This window comes from Haliotis rufescens, unplaced genomic scaffold (genome assembly GCF_023055435.1).
Source record: "Haliotis rufescens isolate VD_foot unplaced genomic scaffold, xgHalRufe1.0.p SCAF_4, whole genome shotgun sequence".
In the NCBI taxonomy this organism is placed as follows: Eukaryota; Metazoa; Mollusca; class Gastropoda; order Lepetellida; family Haliotidae; genus Haliotis; species Haliotis rufescens.
This window is the reverse complement of record NW_025964112.1, coordinates 22966948-22988558: the sequence shown is the minus strand read 5'-3', so window position 1 is coordinate 22988558 and position 21611 is coordinate 22966948. Positions and strand designations below refer to the sequence as shown.

At 41.2% G+C, this 21611-nt stretch overlaps 2 protein-coding genes across 10 annotated transcripts in view; one reads left to right on the top strand and one right to left on the bottom strand.

Annotated features, from left to right (window-relative positions):
• Nucleotides 1-5: 5 nt before the first annotated feature.
• Nucleotides 6-11587, top strand: LOC124132182 (transmembrane protein 41A-like). 2 transcript variants are annotated; one of them, XM_048382296.1, is made up of 5 exons: nucleotides 6-467; nucleotides 2253-2409; nucleotides 4668-4829; nucleotides 5318-5452; nucleotides 10903-11037. In XM_048382296.1, the coding sequence occupies exons 1-5, from the start codon at nucleotides 361-363 to the stop codon at nucleotides 11011-11013; spliced, it is 672 nt and encodes a 223-aa protein (XP_048238253.1). In that variant the 5' UTR covers nucleotides 6-360; the 3' UTR covers nucleotides 11014-11037. The 2 variants fall into 2 exon arrangements, with proteins under 2 accessions (XP_048238253.1, XP_046351908.2); XM_046495952.2 differs by having other exon boundaries at nucleotides 12-467; nucleotides 5318-5456; nucleotides 10903-11587.
• A 1534-nt stretch (nucleotides 11588-13121) lies between these two features.
• Nucleotides 13122-21611, bottom strand: part of LOC124132180 (mitogen-activated protein kinase kinase kinase 13-B-like) — an 85271-nt gene continuing 76781 nt past the window's right edge. For all 8 annotated transcript variants that reach the window (XM_046495943.2, XM_046495945.2, XM_046495944.2 and 5 more), the window contains 5 exons: nucleotides 21416-21532; nucleotides 20999-21124; nucleotides 19766-20552; nucleotides 19086-19391; nucleotides 13122-18661 (listed from right to left, as the gene is read on the bottom strand). In XM_046495943.2, the coding sequence (XP_046351899.1) occupies nucleotides 18563-18661; nucleotides 19086-19391; nucleotides 19766-20552; nucleotides 20999-21124; nucleotides 21416-21532 (1435 nt within the window). In that variant the 3' untranslated portion in view covers nucleotides 13122-18562. The remainder of the gene's footprint in view (nucleotides 18662-19085; nucleotides 19392-19765; nucleotides 20553-20998; nucleotides 21125-21415; nucleotides 21533-21611) is intronic.

The following is a 21611-nucleotide window of genomic DNA, read 5'->3' as shown; positions in this document are numbered from 1 at the left end:
GAGAGTGTAACGAAGGTTTCACGCGCTGGTAAGGAGATTGGGCCGACCATATGTACCTCCTTACAGAGAAGAATTTAACAAGCTGCGATCACATTTCAGCGTAATGCAGACGACAACCTCATAATGATATATGGGTTATCGTGTTTACATCTAAGTTGTTGTAAACAAATAGAGCAGCAGTTGCAATGTTAAAAACATACAAACAGTGATGATGACGATGATTGACAGTGATGCAACCTGTGCTGTGTCAGTCTCGTGATCCGACTTATTCACAACAGGTCATCAATTCATCAAGAATTAATCCGTTACCAGAAAATCAGAAACATGTCATCGTGTTGATCTAATACAAGACAAGAAACTATGGGTGGATCAGTTTTATTCATACCTGTTTTTTTCGCACTGGCGAGTTTGGGCGTATATACTCTGTCAGTGAATTTTCCAGAACACACCGGCCTGCACTCCAACAGGTACCTATTTCAAGAAAATCTGTGTCTTATGTGTATGTAGCTTAAACTTAAATTCAAAGTCAGGAATTCAGGATCTTCCCTGGGTCTATCTATTTTCTAGTTCTTTGGAGTCTCAGAAATAGATTTTGGGGGTGCATGCTGACTACATGTTGCGGCTTCTCTTGATTTCCCAGAAACAATTTAGTGTTGTCATATCATTCCACATGCCCAGAAGCCTTAAGTCAATTATGCATGTGGATTTCAAGAAGAAAATCAACCACTCACACCCTGAACATTGGGTGTATTTCTTACCAGAATAGAATTTCAGTTCTGTCTTGTTCTATCACATACATGTACTATGTAACATGCAATCTAAAGTGTTGACAGTGAGTGATGCACAAGCATGATTATGCTATCACAAAACAGCCATACCTTTTTGCATCTCACAGGACTCACACTGTAACTTAAATCAGTTCATTTTCAATTTGTATGCATATAGGATGCAATATTCTGCACCCATTAACATGATTAGAACCCTGCAAGTTGACAATTTGTTCCATTAATCCACATGAAAATATATAGCCTATATATATGTCTGAGCATTAAACTTGTTGAAGTAATCATGCATCTTCGTCAACTTTGTCAAACACCATGAACATCTGAACATATATTGTTAACAATGATGGTTAATCAGTTAGATTTTGAAGACAATGCCCTAACCATGTCTTCAATTCACCCAACATGGCTAATGTTTGTTTGAAAATAAAATATAGAAAACCTGACCAGTAGCCTTGAGCCTGTGTAGGGCCACTAACAATTAAGTACAAATCATTTTAAATATGTTACTCTCTATGCTATCAACATGATCAAAACTACTTACTCACATCAGTCTGGAATGTTATGTTAGTTATACAAATGTAAACACAATCATAAACATGATAACAGACAAAACAGATGCCAATTTAGTTTTGATGTCTTATCAGTGTGGACAACATATCAGTACATTGTGTTTTTAGGATAATTAATCTTACCTCCAAAAACATGTCACAGACCGGAGACTATTCCGTCATAAAGGTCTACGTACAAGGATGGGACCTGTCTATAACATAGTTATTGATCAGTATTGATCACAATCGCACACAAAGTAAACAGTATCGATTCTTACTTTAAATGTATTCTTCAATAAATGTTACACCAAACACTAATTACTAGTGAAAATGTATTTGAAACATAAATATTTTCATCCATTGCGCCATACTTGACACTGCCAACTGTAAATCGTTAGTGTGCCAGGTACTTGGCCATCCTGTCTATGAAAAACATGGCTCACGCACCACAGAAAAGTGCACATGCAAGTATCATGATACATATCTGATCATGAGCAAGGTATCGTGATACATATTGGATGGCACAGTTGGTGTATCGTCCCAGCCCTATTAAATAGACATATGATCATCGTACACTGACAATGTGGATGGGTTTTCTTGCTATTAACCACTGGTTGGTCTGTCACAGACACAATTATTTACAGGCTCAATAAGGAAATATCTGTTAATGTACTACTGCTGCCTGTGACATGACATGACACGACACTCACTCACCATGCTCACTTATTCACTTGTCTTTAAAATGTACACTTGATGCTTTCTCCCTGAAATTCAAGACTGAAATTTACTCTGGCAATATGAGATATAATGTTATAAGACACAATGGTGTTTGACACTTTTTGTTTCGCCTGATCCGTTGTAATCACCCTGATTATGCTGATTCGTTAAATGTGATGAAACAAATAGTTTCTTTTTCCAGCTCTGATCTCAAGTTTCCAACGAATATGGATGAGTTACAGAGTGTTGCCAACTTCCTACATGACTACAAGAATGATCACTTCAACTACGTCATGCTCCTCTTCACTTCTGCATACCTCTACAAGCAAACCTTTGCAATTCCAGGATCAGTGTTCATGGTAAGCCCTGGAATATATGCTGGTATACATGACGTGAGGACATCAGATTTATGTAGGGATCAGTGTTCATGGTAGGCTACCATGTATGTATATGCAAGCTCAGCTGATTTAAGTAGGGATCAGTGTTCATGGTAGGCTTTGATGTATGTATGTGCAAGGTCAGCTGATTTAAGTAGGGATCAGTGTTCATGGTAGGCTACCATGTATGTATGTGCAAGGTCAGCTGATTTAAGTAGGGATCAGTGTTCATGGTAGGCTACCATGTATGTATATGCAAGGTCAGCTGATTTAAGTAGGGATCAGTGTTCATGGTAGGCTACCATGTATGTATGTGCAAGGTCAGCTGATTTAAGTAGGGATCAGTGTTCATGGTAGGCTATGATGTATGTATATGCAAGGTCAGGTGATTTAAGTAGGGATCAGTGTTCATGGTAGGCTACCATGTATGTATGTGCAAGGTCAGCTGATTTAAGTAGGGATCAGTGTTCATGGTAGGCTATGATGTATGTATATGCAAGGTCAGCTGATTTAAGTTGGGATCAGTGTTCATGGTAGGCTACCATGTATGTATGTGCAAGCTCAGCTGATTTAGGTAGGGATCAGTGTTCATGGTAGGCTTTGATGTATGTATGTGCAAGGTCAGCTGATTTAAGTAGGGATCAGTGTTCATGGTAGGCTACCATGTATGTATATGCAAGGTCAGCTGATTTAAGTAGGGATCAGTGTTCATGGTAGGCTATGATGTATGTATATGCAAGGTCAGCTGATTTAAGTAGGGATCAGTGTTCATGGTAGGCTACCATGTATGTATGTGCAAGCTCAGCTGATTTAGGTAGGGATCAGTGTTCATGGTAGGCTTTGATGTATGTATGTGCAAGGTCAGGTGATTTAAGTAGGGATCAGTGTTCATGGTAGGCTACCATGTATGTATATGCAAGGTCAGCTGATTTAAGTAGGGATCAGTGTTCATGGTAGGCTATGATGTATGTATATGCAAGGTCAGCTGATTTAAGTAGGGATCAGTGTTCATGGTAGGCTACCATGTATGTATGTGCAAAGTCAGCTGATTTAAGTAGGGATCAGTGTTCATGGTAGGCTACCATGTATGTATATGCAAGGTCAGGTGATTTAAGTAGGGATCAGTGTTCATGGTAGGCTACCATGTATGTATATGCAAGGTCAGCTGATTTAAGTAGGGATCAGTGTTCATGGTAGGCTACCATGTATGTATGTGCAAGGTCAGCTGATTTAAGTAGGGATCAGTGTTCATGGTAGGCTATGATGTATGTATATGCAAGGTCAGCTGATTTAAGTAGGAATCAGTGTTCATGGTAGGCTACCATGTATGTATGTGCAAGCTCAGCTGATTTAGGTAGGGATCAGTGTTCATGGTAGGCTTTGATGTATGTATGTGCAAGGTCAGGTGATTTAAGTAGGGATCAGTGTTCATGGTAGGCTACCATGTATGTATATGCAAGGTCAGCTGATTTAAGTAGGGATCAGTGTTCATGGTAGGCTATGATGTATGTATATGCAAGGTCAGCTGATTTAGGTAGGGATCAGTGTTCATGGTAGGCTACCATGTATGTATGTGCAAGGTCAGCTGATTTAAGTAGGGATCAGTGTTCATGGTAGGCTACGATGTATGTATATGCAAGGTCAGGTGATTTAAGTAGGGATCAGTGTTCATGGTAGGCTACCATGTATGTATATGCAAGGTCAGCTGATTTAAGTAGGGATCAGTGTTCATGGTAGGCTACAATGTATGTATATGCAAGGTCAACTGATTTAAGTAGGGATCAGTGTTCATCGAGGCTATGATGTTTGTTTGTATGTATGTATAGATAACAAAGTTATTTACAGATTGTTTTTTCATTTTATGGTATTGAAAGATATTTATGGGTTGGGTTAATCCTGTACCTTTGTTTTTGCAGAACCTACTATCTGGTGCTCTATATGGTACAAGGGTTTGGTTAATCCTGTACAACTGTTTTTGCAGAACCTACGAGCTGGTGCTCTATATGGGACAAGGGTTGGGTTAATCCTGTACCTTTGTTTTTGCAGAACCTACGAGCTGGTGCTCTATATGGTACATGGATTGGGTAATCCTGTACCTTTGTTTTTGCAGAACAAACTAGCTGGTGCTCTATATGGGACAAGAGTTGGGTTAAACCTGTACCTTTGTTTTTGCAGAACCTACGAGCTGGTGCTCTATATGGTGCATGGATTGGGTTAATCCTGTACCTTTGTTTTTGCAGAACCTACTAGCTGGTGCTCTATATGGTCCATGGGTTGGGTTCATCTTGTGCTGTTTTCTGATATCCTGCGGTTCCTCCTTCTGCTACCTCCTGTCTGATTTTTTTGGCAAAAAATATATTATTCAATATTTTCCACAAAAAGTGAAATATTTTCAGACTTTGGTAAGTTCCAGATTTATTCATTTTGATGTATATTAATTTAAGAATACATTGTACATGTCTATTCCCTGTTTCTTGTCTCTTGATGTTAAACAGCCATACCCTTTTGCATCCAGTTGGTGATAAGGCCCATACATTTATGATCAGTGTTTTTGGTATATGAAGCACTTTTTCTGTTAACAATTGTGCTTGTTGTATGACCTTTTGGACCTTAAATATTTTTATCTATTACCCTTGGGTATGTTTCATATGATCCAGAAAAAATATGGAGCCTCACAGGGCTATAGCTTTCCAGTTCAGACTGGAACCCTCTGTTGGTACCTTCTGAAGACAGTGTCTATATTTCCTTTATAGTTTCACAGCTATATCACAGTTATAGTATAAGGATTTGCTTGGATCATATGATACCCGTCATTCTTTGAAGCACAAAAGTAATTATATTGTCACTGATGTTCTGAAAGCATTATTATTTACATAATTTCTTGTTTCAGATTGAGGAAAATCTTGACAGTTTGTTTTTCTTCCTGCTGTTTCTCCGCTTGTTCCCAATGTCACCGAACTGGTTCATGAACATGGCTTCACCCATAGTGAACATTCCCCTCCACATCTTCTTTCTGTCTATCTTAGTAGGTGAGTCTTGGTTCCTCTTGGTGGATGAGTTTGGGTTTCTGGGTAGGAGAGTGGGATTCTATTAGTAGGTGAGTCTGGGTTTCCATCAGGTGGGTCTGGGTGTCTCATAGTTGGTGAGTCTGGGTGTCTCATAGTTGGTGAGTCTGGGTGTCTTGTAGTTGGTGAGTCTGGGTGACTCATAGTTGGTGAGTCTGGGTGTCTCATAGTTGGTGAGTCTAGGTGTCTCATAGTTGGTGAGTCTGGGTGTCTTGTAGTGGGTGGGTCTGGGTGTCTCATAGTAGGTGGGTCTTGGTGTCTCATAGTTGGTGAGTCTGGGTGTCTCATTGTAGGTGGGTCTGGGTGTCTCGTAGTAGGTGGGTCTGGGTGTCTCGTAGTAGGTGGGTCTGGGTGTCTCGTAGTAGGTGGGTCTGGGTGTCTCATAGTTGGTGAGTCTGGGTGTCTTGTAGTAGGTTGGTCTGGGTGTCTCGTAGTAGGTGGGTCTGGGTGTCTCGTAGTAGGTGGGTCTGGGTGTCTCGTAGTAGGTTGGTCTGGGTGTCTCGTAGTAGGTGAGTCTGGGTGTCTCGTAGTAGGTGGGTCTGGGTGTCTCGTAGTAGGTTGGTCTGGGTGTCTCGTAGTATGTGGGTCTGGGTGTCTCCTAGTGGGTGTGTCTGGGTCTCTCTTAGTTGATGAGTCTAGGTGTCTCGTAGTAGGTTGGTCTGGGTGTCTTGTCGTAGGTGGGTCTGGGTGTCTTGTAGTAGGTGGGTCCGGGTGTCTCGTAGGAGGTTGGTCTGGGTGTCTCGTAGTAGGTGGGTCTGGGTGTCTCGTAGTAGGTTGGTCTGGGTGTCTCGTAGTAGGTTGGTCTGGGTGTCTCCTAGTGGGTGCGTCTGGGTGTCTCTTGGTAGGTGAGTCTGGGTGTCTCTTGGTAGGTGAGTCTGGGTGTCTCTTGGTAGGTGAGTCTGGGTGTCTTATAGTTAGTGGGTCTGGGTGTCTCTTGGTAGGTGAGTCTGGTTGTCTGGGAGTAGGTAGATCTGGACGTCTCTTGGTAGGTGAGTCTGGGTGTCTTATAGTAGGTGGGTCTGGGTGTCTCTTGGTAGGTGAGTCTGTTGTCTTGGAGTAGGTGGGTCTGGGTGTCTCTTGGTAGCAGCGTCTGGGTGTCTCTTGTTAGGCGAGTCTGGGTGTCTCATTGTAGGTGGGTCTGGGTGTCTCGTAGTAGGTGGGTCTGGGTGTCTCGTAGTAGGTGGGTCTGGGTGTCTTCGTAGTAGGTGGGTCTGGGTGTCTCGTAATAGGTGGGTCTGGGTGTCTTCGTAGTAGGTGGGTCTGGGTGTCTTCGTAGTAGGTGGGTCTGGGTGTCTTCGTAGTAGGTGGGTCTGGGTGTCTGGTAGTAGGTGGGTCTGGGTGTCTGGTAGTAGGTGGGTCTGGGTGTCTTCGTAGTAGGTGGGTCTGGGTGTCTTCTTAATTGGTGGGTCTGGGTGTCTTCGTAGTAGGTGGGTCTGGGTGTCTTCGTAGTAGGTGGGTCTGGGTGTCTCATTGTTGGTGGGTCTGGGTGTCTTCGTAGTAGGTGGGTCTGGGTGTCTTTGTAGTAGGTGGGTCTGGGTGTCTTCGTAGTAGGTCGGTCTGGGTGTCTTCGTAGTAGGTGGGTCTGGGTGTCTTTGTAGTTGTTGGGTCTGGGTGTCTTCGTAGTAGGTGGGTCTGGGTGTCTTCGTAGTAGGTGGGTCTGGGTGTCTTCGTAGTAGGTGGGTCTGGGTGTCTTCGTAGTAGGTGGGTCTGGGTGTCTTTGTAGTTGTTGGGTCTGGGTGTCTTCGTTTTAGGTGGGTCTGGGTGTCTCGTAGTAGGTGGGTCTGGGTGTCTTCGTAGTAGGTGGGTCTGGGTGTCTTCGTAGTAGGTGGGTCTGGGTGTATTCGTAGTAGGTAGGTCTGGGTGTCTCGTAGTAGGTGGGTTTGGGTGTCTTTGTACTAGGTGGGTGATGGGTGTCTTCGTAGTAGGTGGGTCTGGGTGTCTTCGTAGTAGGTGGGTCTGGGTGTCTTCGTAGTAGGTGGGTCTGGGTGTCTTCGTAGTAGGTGGGTCTGGGTGTCTTCATCGTAGGTGGGTCTGGGTGTCTTTGTAGTTGTTGGGTCTGGGTGTCTTCGTAGTAGGTGGGTCTGGGTGTCTTCGTAGTAGGTGGGTTTGGGTGTCTTTGTACTAGGTGGGTCTGGGTGTCTCGTAGTAGGTGGGTTTGGGTGTCTTTGTACTAGGTGGGTCTGGGTGTCTTCGTAGTAGGTGGGTCTGGGTGTCTTCGTAGTAGGTGGGTCTGGGTGTCTTCGTAGTAGGTGGGTCTGGGTGTCTTCGTAGTAGGTGGGTCTGGGTGTCTTCATCGTAGTTGGGTCTGGGTATCTTTGTAGTTGTTGGGTCTGGGTGTCTTCGTAGAAGGTGGGTCTGGGTGTCTTCGTAGTAGGTGGGTCTGGGTGTCTTCGTAGTAGGTGGGTCTGGGTGTCTCTTGGTAGTAGCGTCTGGGTGTCTCTTGTTAGGCGAGTCTGGGTGTCTCATTGTAGGTGGGTCTGGGTGTCTCGTAGTAGGTGGGTCTGGGTGTCTTCGTAGTAGGTGGGTCTGGGTGTCTTCGTAATTGGTGGGTCTGGGTGTCTTCGTAGGAGGTGGGTCTGGGTGTCTTCATAGTAGGTGGGTCTGGGTGTCTCATTGTTGGTGGGTCTGGGGGTCTTCGTAGTAGGTGGGTCTGGGTGTCTTCGTAGTAGGTGGGTCTGGGTGTCTTCGTAGTAGGTGGGTCTGGGTGTCTTCGTAGTAGGTGGGTCTGGGTGTCTTTGTAGTTGATGGGTCTGGGGGTCTTCGTAGTAGGTGGGTCTGGGTGTCTTCGTAGTAGGTGGGTCTGGGTGTCTTCGTAGTAGGTGGGTCTGGGTGTCTTCATCGTAGTTGGGTCTGGGTATCTTTGTAGTTGTTGGGTCTGGGTGTCTTCGTAGAAGGTGGGTCTGGGTGTCTTCGTAGTAGGTGGGTCTGGGTGTCTTCGTAGTAGGTGGGTCTGGGTGTCTCTTGGTAGTAGCGTCTGGGTGTCTCTTGTTAGGCGAGTCTGGGTGTCTCATTGTAGGTGGGTCTGGGTGTCTCGTAGTAGGTGGGTCTGGGTGTCTTCGTAGTAGGTGGGTCTGGGTGTCTTCGTAATTGGTGGGTCTGGGTGTCTTCGTAGGAGGTGGGTCTGGGTGTCTTCATAGTAGGTGGGTCTGGGTGTCTCATTGTTGGTGGGTCTGGGGGTCTTCGTAGTAGGTGGGTCTGGGTGTCTTCGTAGTAGGTGGGTCTGGGTGTCTTCGTAGTAGGTGGGTCTGGGTGTCTTCGTAGTAGGTGGGTCTGGGTGTCTTTGTAGTTGATGGGTCTGGGGGTCTTCGTAGTAGGTGGGTCTGGGTGTCTTCGTAGTAGGTGGGTCTGGGTGTCTTCTAGTAGGTGGGTCTGGGTGTCTTTGTAGTTGTTGGGTCTGGGTGTCTTCGTAGTAGGTGGGTCTGGGTGTCTCATTGTAGGTGGGTCTGGGTGTCTCGTAGTAGGTGGGTCTGGGTGTCTCGTAGTAGGTGGGTCTGGGTGTCTTCGTAGTAGGTGGGTCTGGGTGTCTCGTAATAGGTGGGTCTGGGTGTCTTCGTAGTAGGTGGGTCTGGGTGTCTTCGTAGTAGGTGGGTCTGGGTGTCTTCGTAGTAGGTGGGTCTGGGTGTCTGGTAGTAGGTGGGTCTGGGTGTCTGGTAGTAGGTGGGTCTGGGTGTCTTCGTAGTAGGTGGGTCTGGGTGTCTTCATAGTAGTTGGGTCTGGGTGTCTTCGTAGTAGGAGGGTCTGGGTGTCTTCGTAGTAGGTTGGTCTGGGTGTCTTCGTAGTTGTTGGGTCTGGGTGTCTTCGTAGTAGGTGGGTCTGGGTGTCTTCGTAGTAGGTGGGTCTGGGTGTCTCATTGTTGGTGGGTCTGGGTGTCTTCGTAGTAGGTGGGTCTGGGTGTCTTCGTAGTTGTTGGGTCTGGGTGTCTTCGTAGTAGGTGGGTCTGGGTGTCTCATTGTTGGTGGGTCTGGGTGTCTTCGTAGTAGGTGGGTCTGGGTGTCTTCATAGTTGTTTGGTCTGGGTGTCTTCGTAGTAGGTGGGTCTGGGTGTCTTCGTAGTTGTTGGGTCTGGGTGTCTTCGTAGTAGGTGGGTCTTAGTTGTCTTCGTAGTAGGTGGGTCTGGGTGTCTCATTGTTGGTGGGTCTGGGTGTCTTCGTAGTAGGTGGGTCTGGGTGTCTTCGTACTTGTTGGGTCTGGGTGTCTTCGTAGTAGGTGGGTCTTAGTTGTCTTCGTAGTAGGTGGGTCTGGGTGTCTTCGTAGTAGGTGGGTCTGGGTGTCTTCGTAGTTGTTGGGTGATGGGTGTCTTCGTAGTAGGTCGGTCTGGGTGTCTTCGTAGTAGGTCGGTCTGGGTGTCTTCGTAGTTGTTGGGTCTTGGTGTCTTCGTAGTAGGTGGGTCTGGGTGTCTTGTAGTAGGTGAGTTTTGGTTTCTCTAAGTGGTGTTGATATGTGAATCTGTGTTCGTTAGGGTGTCTGTCTGGAATAATGTAGTAGGTGAAGCTAGTTAGAAGTTAGCAGTCAGTAATTAGTACCAGTTATAAGGTACAATTTATTAACCTATTTTTGCCATATCAAGCACTGAACACCTACCAAATTAAGAAATAAATGGCGAGTGAGGGTTGTTTATCATACAGTAAAACACTGCAGGGAGAATAAACCATGAGCGGTGCAGCCCCGAGTGGTTTATTCTCCCTGCAGTGTTTTATTGTACGATAAGCAACAACCACGAGTCGCTTATTTCTTATGGGAGTTATCAGCATGATGTACAGTCGCTTTAAGGTTGATGATAAGATGTACAAGCTTTAAAAATATACACCCGTATTAAAATAAAGATGACTCCCACAATAGAGTCCATCCTCGGCAATGTTTAACAAGTCCATTTTATGCACAGGTGGGTATTTCTTGCATATTCTAACAATCCTCACGTCAGTTACCTGTACCTTTTCTCCCAATACTGATTGCCGTGTCTCTCCTACTTTTGGATGCAATGGTTCGGCCATTGCGTATATCTGCGTTGCCCAGGTACATCTATGGGGAACAATTCACTAGACACTCCCCTCTCAAAAATAACTTGCTCCGATATATGATGTCATCAAGTTGCAAGCGCATGTCAGAAATGACGGCATGAGAGAACACATTTTATCGTTAAATACACCACACTTTGTTCTTCATTGTACTTTGCTATTTATTGTGTAGCTTTCTTTAATGATCAAATAATATCTTTTCTCCCCTTCTGTATTCAAAACTTTGCATGGATGCCACAGTGTTCAAATTAAGGGTATTCCTCGAAATCATTGAGGTTTGCTCCCATAGTATTTGAATCTAGGTTCCCACTGGAGTTTCAGCCATTAACACTGAGGTTATGACAAAGACCCCGACACTTTCAAGCTATTTTGGGAACATTGTTGATCTTGTTTCAGGTTCGATGCCATACATATTCATCTGTGTCCAGACTGGCTGTGTTCTGTCTCAGATCAGATCTCTGGATGAGATCTTCACATTATGGACGATGGCCAAGCTGTGTGGAATAGCCATTGTGGCCCTCTTGCCTGGCTTTCTTATAAAGAAGCATTGTGCCAAGCAAAAAAAGAAAGAGTAGTGTAGCATGTGATGATTATAATATTATGAACCGATGAGGGTTTTGGAAGACGAGAGAAGTTACACTTGCCCATCCTGCAGGATTCACAATTGTCTCCCACTGTCACAGTATTTCAAGACAATATATAGTTTCTTGTTGCCATTTCCAAATGAAACCACTGAATTGAAACATATGTAGGCAAAGAATTGTGAATAGAAATAAGTATGATCAGTATTTGATAAAATCATTATCAAACAATGCTGAAAGGAATGTTTTACAAATGTTGCAGAAACATGTATCTATTTCCCTTCTTTTATTTATTACCATCACTATATCTACTACAAAATTGTTAGAATGTGAGTTACTGTGAAAATGCTGGTCACTTCTCATATTTCACATATTTTGCACCAAGGAAGCTATGTACAGAGATGTTTGTGAATTAGCTGTCATTTGATGTTTGAAAAACAAATTGAGTGTTTGATGCAATTTCATTAAAATCAGATCTTAGTTCTCGCTACTGCTAAACAAAGATCTGAGGACATCCCATTACGGGTCATGTCAGACAGCCCTTGCGTGAACTTTGACCGACCAATGGATTGACCAATCAGAAGGGAGCTTTCTCGTGCTTTACGGCACTAATTTCCAATAGGCGACTACGCTTTGAAACATATTTTGACAAATTCTCGATAACAAATTTGAAACCTGAACAAAATATGTTCTGGAATGGCAAATAGATGGTCTAGATTGTATGGATACAGTTGTTAAACCCGTAACTATCGTTCAGAATACCCTGTGTTAATGTTTTTTCGAGGTTGTATGATTAGAAATCACATTCCGACTGTCACTTTCATAATCTGGTAAGTCACGCTCTGATTAGTCGGATGAAAGGTCGTTCTGACGTGATGTGTTCAGATCTTTGTTTAGCGGTAGCGAGAACTAAGGTCTGATTATAAAGAGATTGGTGTTTGATGTGACTACTAATTATGGGATATTTTTCCATTCAAGCATTCATTGGCTCGTTAAAATTTATGAATGGTAACATGGAATTCAAAACATTGACCACCACTGAAGAAAGATAGTGCCAATATCAAAGGGAGATAATCGTACTAAGTTGTCTGCTCTTTGACCATTGCTTGTTGCCTGTTTATCTGTTTACGGCACAAGATTTTGAGTGTAGACAGGGAATGTGTTTCTTTTACCAATGTTTTGTTGCATTTACTCATTAAGAAATATTTTGCCTATGCTATTAACCTGATGTAATGGTGGTTGCTTTTTTCAACCCCAAAGTATGTTTAATTGAATGCTGTATCCATGCATATGCTGACACCCTATTTCATCTGAGAGCTAACATTTTTCTTTCAGCTCTCTTTGTGATGTTGGAAGTATTCTGTACATGATCCATTGGATGACTTTCCTTACCTAATGTGTATCATGTAATTGTACTGGGATGTAATTTCAATGTATATGTGAAATGTTAAGAATTGTTACTTTGGAGAAAATTAAATGTTTTTTACAAATTTGTACAAATAAATCATGTTTATATACAAAGCACAGTTAGGTTATGTATATATTTACATCATTATGTCGTCCTATTACTGCAGTGTGTCTGGCAAAAGTCCATAGGCCGATTTGATTATCAACCATTTCCAAGTTTGTTGTATTACTAGCTCTTGCCCTGAAGGGGATGAAGTGCCTGAAAAGAGAGGTGAGTGTGGCCTGAGGGGGGTGAGGGTGTTCTGAGGGGGGTGAGGGTGGCCTGAGGGGGGTGAGGGGGTTCTGAGGGATGTGAGAGTGTTCTGAGGGGGGTGAGGGTGGCCTGAGGGGGGTGAGTGTGTTCTGAGGGTGGCCTGAGGGGGGTGAGTGTGTTCTGAGGGATGTGAGAGTGTTCTGAAGGGGGTGAGTGTGTTCTGAGGGGGGGTGAGGGTGTTAGGAAGGGAGGTGAGGGGAAGGGAATTTGAGGTGTCCCAGTAGGATTAGGAGGGAAATGATGCTTCATGTGAATGATACTGAATCTTGTCTCGCATGTATCTTGTGTCCAGTGTGGAATGGAAACAACAAAGATCCAGTTTGACCTCTTGTTATTTATTTACTTCACAACAGATTGCATATTAATATCATATTTACATATGCACAAATAATCTCTACATGACTCTGGAATGTACAATAGTCTATGCAACAGAGAGCAGAAAAATCTTCAAAATTAACAAGACAAGCACAAACCAATTCAAAGGTAGTAATACAGATCTAGGTTACTATTCATATTTTATTACTCAAAAGGTAATACAAAATATCACCCAGGAAAACAACCCTGTGAATAAAATTATTTCAGGAATGGACCATTTGAGGTAATATTTGGACAAATTAACAAATTCAGTAACATTTCCGTTGTTTATTTCCCTGTGCAACAATTTTTTAGGACAAGCCTTTGTTTGGTTTTAATTATATTTTAATCTTGTGTCAAAAATAGTAAGTTTGCAATGACTTGTGTAACATTTTGCAGATCAAATGGGGTTTTATCAACCAATACACTTTTACTACAGTTTGGCATTTTAAACATGTTCATTTCATTCATAAATAATAACTGATGATGATGAGAACTTGTGATCCTAAAACAATAGCTTCATTACTAAATCTACTGATAAACAAAATATTTTCATTTCCTGATTTGAGTTCTTTCATAAAACACAAGCAACGATGTATTGTCATGGTTACCAAATCCATCAAACAGGAAAATAATTGGTATGTATTTGTATAAAAAATCACTTCCTAACAAAATATGTTCTTAACAGTGGACTGAAACAGGTAATTGCTCCAAACAAATTGAAGTTATGCACCCTTCATGATTAGTCGGCATGATTTTATTATTGTTATATTTGAAATTAACACTGAATAGTTTAATTATGTTTTTGCATCCTGTATTAATGTGGTTTAGTAATATTCATTGTGAGCCAGATCATGTAGACTACAAGTGTCCCTAGTAGCATCAGTAGCCATCACCAAAAACAGTCTACAAGAGACAAAAGAGAATGTTTTTATAAATACTGTGAACAATTGTACAGTCCTGATATGCTATGAAAATTACAAAATGCCATGGGACCAGCCCTGATCATGTATATTAAACAAGTACAAAATGATAACTTTGATTATAACCTATTGTTAATCCTGTATGTGACAATGGATTCCACTAATCCATTATGTGACAAAGGATTATGGCTAATCCTTTGAAAATGGATTATACTTGATGGATTTTTGTTATGTGAAATGTATGTGAATAAGATAAATAATTTGAAAATAAATATGATATAAGGATATGTTGAAGTATAAGGAACAAAAACAAATTAAAAACAGATATGGTCCAAATAAGAAACTGATACAAAAATATCGGAAACTAGAGACAAAAACAAAACTGCAACAATGGTTTGGGTACTGTCAATGTAAATGACTGATATGGATATGGTTCTTTAAAAATTGTATCTGTTAATTGAATACAATAATTTGGATGAAACTATCAATTCTTTACATACAACAAGAATGCTGTCACTTGTCAATGTTTGAATTAAGTAAGAAACCCTTCTAAATATGGCTTTGTTATGCAGAAATCCCTGGGTTCCTTTCAACACTGTTCATAAAATGTCAACAACGAGATCATGGGAAAAACAAAATCATAGGCAATGATACCGTAATGGTAAAACGAAAAATAATGGATAGATATAATACTTCAAACCAAAATAATTCTTTGGTGTTAGTAAAACTGTATTTCTGAAAGATATACCAGTAATGTTGACTTAGTCTCACATTATATCAACCTATTTCTAAAATTATTTCTACTATTTTTGGTACTGTCCTAATTCGAGTATTTTTCCCAATAAATTTTCTCTTCCATTATCATTTTGTTTCTTTGTACAACTTTCTACTATCTGTTCAAGAAAACTAGAAAATGCCAAAACAAAGATGTGGTTGAAAAGGAAGAAAACAATTAAAGGAGAAACGAACACACGGTGTATGATGAAATACTGATATGTGACTGACTCAGAAACGTATGTTGTAATACATACTTGAAAAGTAAAAATATATCTGATGCACTCTGAAAACAGAGTAGTTAATAGCATCAAAAGCACTTTTCCATGAGAAAAATAAAGGTGTGATATTCGATGGATGATGAACCAAACAAAACTTAAACAAATTTTTTAAAAACAAAACACTCTCTGTACATCCCTTACATATCCTTCTGCTTCACTTTGAGAGGTCCAGTTGAAAGTTTTTTAATATATTTCATATCAAATTTGGTACACACTGAAACAGTAATCAAATACCAAGTAACATGTTGAAGCAAGTTGAAGGAATGTATCAAGATATTATTGCACAAAATGTGTTATTGAAATCACAGACTGAAACTATTGCATTGTACACAACAGTCATTTTGCCATGCCTACCTTGATAGTTATCTCTCTTAGTATTGTCCTTAAAAGAGTTATTTCCCTTCTACTTTAAAACTGTTCAGTGTTTTCATCAGCATCTAGCCTTTCTTGAATTACTTTATGTCAAGGCTACCTGGACCTCTCAAACCAAACAAATCAGGTCATTCTCAAACCATCTCCAAAGAAATATTGCCGTGTCTAGTTTAGCAATAACCATTTCTCAAAGATGCAAGGTATGGTAGACTGTATAGACATGTATAATTGATCTCAAAGATGCAAGGTATGGTAGACTGTATACACATGTATAATTGATCTCAAATGCAACAAACTACTCATTATTTTCTCCCCAAATCCAGTAATCAGGAATTCATCAGAAGTACTTTTCTTCCTACTTCATGTACAAAGCAAGAAGGCCCAAATACTGTCTTTCTTTTTATGTCATACATGTTACTGCCAACATGCCTTTGATATGTGTTGACTCAAATCTTATTAAAATTCAGATGTCAGTGCTTGCTACCACTATGGAAAGATCTGAGGGCATCCCAGGTCATGTCAGAAAAACCTTTTGTGAACTTTGACCGAACTAGAAGTCAACATTAGCCAATCAGATAGCAGTTTCTGTAGCTTTTTGGTGCTAGTTTCAAGCTGGCAACTTCCATTCCATAAAGATCTGGAACAGATGGCCGAAATTGTATGGCCATACTTCTCATGGGCTATGGAAAGTTTGAAATGCTTATCCCTTTGAAGCGAGAGACAAGACGGAATCAGTCGTACAAGCCGTAACTGTTGTTCGAGGTTGCATGATCAGAAAGCACATTCCAACTGTCACTTTGCCAATCTGGTAAGCGATGCTGGAATTAAAGGTTGCTAATGGTTTTTGCTTAGCAGTAGCAAGCACAAATGTCTGATTTTAATGACATTGGTTGAGATTTACTGCCCAATATGGATAAAACGAGCAGGTATTTGCACAAATGAGATGATAACAAGGAGCTACAAGACCATATGGAGTTGGTTTGAGAACAGCCTGTCATTCTACGACTATCGCAGCTATCCATCAATAAACAACAAACACACTCTGGAAGCGGGCTGAGTACACAGTCAACATGGTCAGCTGCCTTCACCTGTGGCACATGATGGAGTCTGTCTACACTACAAGGCAGGCACCTGCAGCAGCACTCTGCTCCTGTAACTACCAACTCTTTCCCATTATCTAGCAAAGATTTACTTCAAATTTGATATATCCACTTATAGAACACGGAATCTTTTCCCTCACATGTTTTTGTGTCTGATGTTACTACTGTTTGTCACCTTAACATGTTTCCAACTGTATTTATCTCATGGTTACAACTGGAACATGGACTCTACCAGCCTCAAGTTCTGCTTCTTCCATGTTTTAAGAATATACTTTTGACAGATGTGCTGTCATAAGCTAAGAATTCAGACTGAAGTAGGTTTTACTAGATTCTGGCTTCTGACTAGCAGGAAAATCTCAAATGCTGTTTCTGTTGGAGAAAGATTATGAGTTTCTTATATAAACTTTGTGTCTGTGTTTACTTCTGTGAAACACTCCATTTAATACCTAACTGTAGTGTACACAGACCCACAAAACTGATGTTGAGTTAAACGGGAGGATATTGATAAAGCTTTGACACACAAAAAACATCAACAAAACAAGAAAATGCACCAAATGCATGGACTTTCATCCAATCAGAAATGCTGACACAGCAAAAAAAATGGGACACGCTATCTGATTGGATGAGAGTTTGGTGTCAATAACAATGTCAATCATCACTGAAAATGACATGGTAACTTGCTTTGATATGGACATGATATACAGAACAATTGCAGCTTTAACCTGGCAGAAAAATACAAAGGGGTTTATACATTCAGATGGTCGTTTGTTACTTTTGGTCATTTTTGTATTTTTTGTGTTTTTTAAGCATTATGCACAAGAATTTTGAGCAATATTACCCCTTTGAACTTTGCTGCAAAATCTACAAATGATGGTGTATTGTAGAGATCATATCTGCAACCAATTCACAGAAACATTGACAGCCATTTGTTACCTATATCATTGGATCAACAACAAAGTTTATTTTTGTTTGTGAAGATTTGTTTGTCTTTCTACTCCCATTGTCTATGTGTCAATCTAACACTGCACTTGCTAAATTAGGTAACAATCATTTAGCAAAGACCTTTTATAATTGCTGTAGAATTTACCTTTTCAAAGTTCAACTTCACAGCTAACTTCAGAAAATTTAAGATAATAACATGGATAAACAAGTTAAAATTGACGATCACAAAACACCTGCAATCGAAAACCCTGGGAAATCCATGTGTGAACACTCATAACATCCCACTCAACCATGTCTGTTTCACTGCTGTCGGTAAAATATATCATTAATCCTTCAGTATTTCCACAATTATTACCTACTCATGTCAATGTTTTAAAATCCCTGTCAAAGCATGATCACTCAATGTGATATTCCATAATCAATAAACAATCCAACAACTTCTGCAGCAAAGTCCTCTGAGCCAGAAACTCCACAAAATTCAGTAGGTCCCTCATCACATATGTCTGTGGATCCGGAAATGATGCCCACAAGCCGGCAAATTGACAAACATGACCAACCGTGCACTTGTATAGCGTCAGTACATTGGCACTGTTTCAACAAGCTCACAGGCGAAAGTTAAGCAGTAAAAGGAAAATATCACTGAGTTCAAATGATCCTGAGGCAGAAAACACTGGTCCCATACCTTGCAAGTCCTCCTCACAGAGTGTTCCATTGTCACACTCTTTGAAACATTATGACAAGGAAATCAAAACAATATGGGACTGGAATATCCATAATTTGATTCCACCAACAAAAAACTTGAATATGCCCGACAGCAAAACTAGATTCAAGTCTACAAGGTAAGAAATTGCTTCCTTCTTTTCTTGTTTTTCAACAAGATGATGCAAGCAGATATCAAAACGTGTGACACAATTTGAAGGTCCTATTCTTCTAACTGGCGAAAGTCGTGTGACTATCGTCAATGCTGCCTCTCTCAAAACAAAGTCTTTTCCAAAATGAAAACCCTTGGCTACCACTGCTTCTTTTCAAAGGATCGTTTTCTCTGAACTGTTGATACAGTTGAATTGGAGCACTCATCAGAGTCAGAACTGGAATCTGAACGAGGGTTCTGAAAAGAAAAACATCCTTTGATTCATTAAACACAATACACATATCATCTGATCAGTAAATAACCAGTGTACCAAATGCATTTTGTACATCTTGTTATTAGTTATACAAACTGACTTAAGTTGAGGTCATCGATAAGAATTATTACCAAAATGGAGCTCTGAATGTCACAGAAAAATGACACAAACTTCATCCAAGGTTTAGATCCCCATCAATAAATACAAGAGATGGGTCACTGCATGGTTACAAATGACAAAGCTTTGCATAAAGTTGTACCCATTAGCTACCTGGATCCTTTGATCTACCAGATTTCACCTGACATGACGGTGAACATCTATACCTACTGCTGCTGAAACACTAAATAGCAACATTAAACCACAAGTCACTCCCTTAAGTTTTAATATGATTTGCTGTCTATAACATACCTCATATATCCTCTCTGGGGGTGATGAAACTTGGCTCTTCATCTTCCTGACAGTCATCTCGCGGTCCGACAGTCCATCGGAGGCGTATGTACACTTGGCTAGTTCCATCTGGAGGTTTTCGGCGCTGTTGGTGGACATAAGCCCCATGTTATGTGACACCTCGCTTGTGTTCTCCTCCTCCTCCTCCTCTGAGAACACACCTCCCTCGGAGCTGAGCGTGGATATAGACTGACGACACAGGTTCCGTCGCCGGGCTTCATCCTCGCTTACCTCCCCTTCTTCTTCTGACGTTGTGTCTGCTGAATGCTGTACACAAAATGAATTCAGTTTATGCATGTCAAATTGGAAAGTACTCATAAGATTACAAGAAAACTGTTTTCACAGAAATGTTTTCTGATAATAGACACAAGACCTTGAAATTGTTTGAAATGTGGAATAAATTAAATATGACACCACATAAATGTATATATGAGTATCCTTTTTGTTCAGTGTCTTCCACCATATGCCAAAGTGGTTAGCTACCATTATGAAAACAGTGGTATCATATCAACAGTAAAACTAGACTCCATTATCTGGATGACCCACTCAAACACTCTGCATGATTTCCCAAACATTTCAAGTGACTTGGTTTTTCATCTCTTTATCTATTGATCAGTGTCTTAAACCTCCTTGAAACTAACCTTGACATTTCTGAATTTAACTGCAACTTTCTTGTCAGACTTGTCTCGTAGCCTCGGCAGATTTGGTGACAAACATTTTGGCGAAATTTCTGGATCACTTCTCGTCCTCTTCATTGATACAGACACAGTTTTTTGGGCATTTTCTAACACTGAGTTGTCTGCCCTATGTCCTACTGTATTATCAGCTGTGATGATAATAGTATCCTCACTTGTAATTTCCTTAATGTCTTTGATATCTATATCTGCTGTGTCGATGGGACAATTCAGATTTTCATTCGAGTCTTTTTCTAGAATTGTTGTTTTTGATTGAAAGTCAGGCTGATTGGTGTTTTCAACCTCGACAATATTATACACTTGGTGAACTTGATGTCGTGGGCTATTACATGGCGAGTCACACGTATTGCTTTCAACATCCGCGCTGACCTGACTTGACCTCTTGCTGCTGCATGTGATATCACTACATCCTCCATCACACCCAAAACAAACATCGTTCAAATTACGCTCATCTAAATTCTGATTCTTGTTCTTATCAGGACAGTCCGATTCATTTTTCTTTTCTCTTCTCACAGCCAAACCTGGGCCTGGATGCAAAGTCACCCGTTTAGTTTTTGATTCATCTTGACTTGAGTCCTTCGATGGGCTTCGTATAGGCGAGGTAATGTCCTTCAGCGATCCACGGCTGTTGCTGCGCCGGTGACGATTCTTTCGGTAGCGCATTTTTGTGGGTGATGGAAGAACTTGTTCAGAACTGGTGGTCATGCTACCTTCAGTCTTCTGCGAGTCCGGACTGAAGAAGATGGCAAGTAAACTAATTACAATTCAATTCAAATCATAATTCGTGTTACACAGCATTAACTTTAGATACCTTATAGATTTTGTATACTCCCCAGCAAGCTCAGAATGCAGTTTGATTGCACACAAATACCTAGACATGTAATGATGTCATACACAGAGAGAAGACACACGTGGTGTTGAGTCTGGCACTTTGTAAGTGGCCTATTATTACTTTATTCAAATACTCAATATATAGAAATAAGTACAATACACAAATCCACACACTCCTCAATGTATCTACTGATCTCATGCATTCCAACACTTCATGGGTTCTTCAGTGCCTGCATGGAGCTTGCACTTACTGAATCACATTCTCAAAACTGTTCTCATGGTTTATAAACATTGGTATGAGATTACACTGATCCCGACACATGCTATAGTACACACTGACAGATCTACCTTGCAGGGTCAGAAGATCTGTAGCATCTCTTCTTCCCAATTCTATCTAGCTTCTCCTGGGCTTTGATGATTGGACGGACAATACTTTTCCGTCGCTTTGAGTACAACGCCAGCATCTGTTCTCTCCTTTAAGAAACAATTATGTACATTTGATAAACCAATTGCAGGAACTGAGGTATCATGTGTTTACATGAACACCTCTTGATCAGTCACTGGTCACAACACTGACAAGGACATGAACTAGGGACTTGATATTACAACATTCTCACCAAATAACAATGTCATGAAAATCGTTTCAAAATCACTAGAATTTGTTAATGTTTTTTATCATACCAACTTGTATTTGTCCAACATACGACAGATACAAGTCGAATGCATCATGGTAACAGATGAACAGCCAACAGTAGAAGGACTTACTTGATCAGCTCTCGTTCCCTCTTCTCGAGCTGCAACATGCACGCTGTTAGCTCCATGTACAGGTTGTTGGCTCGCTCCAACTTCCGCTCATAGTGCTCCCGCACATCCTGGGCATGTCTGCAACAACACACATATTCCTTCAGACCAAATACTGACAGTATAGATAAGGTTACTCATACAAGTTTCCCCCTGAATG

Coding starts and splice junctions, on each gene's coding strand:
- LOC124132182 (XM_046495952.2), top strand. CDS start 361: ATGGGTGGATCAGTTTTATTCATACCTGTTTTTTTCGCACTGGCGAGT. Junction 468..2,252: donor ACCGGCCTGCACTCCAACAG/GTACCTATTTCA, acceptor TTCTTTTTCCAG/CTCTGATCTCAAGTTTCCAA. Junction 2,410..4,667: donor TTCCAGGATCAGTGTTCATG/GTAAGCCCTGGA, acceptor TTGTTTTTGCAG/AACCTACTAGCTGGTGCTCT.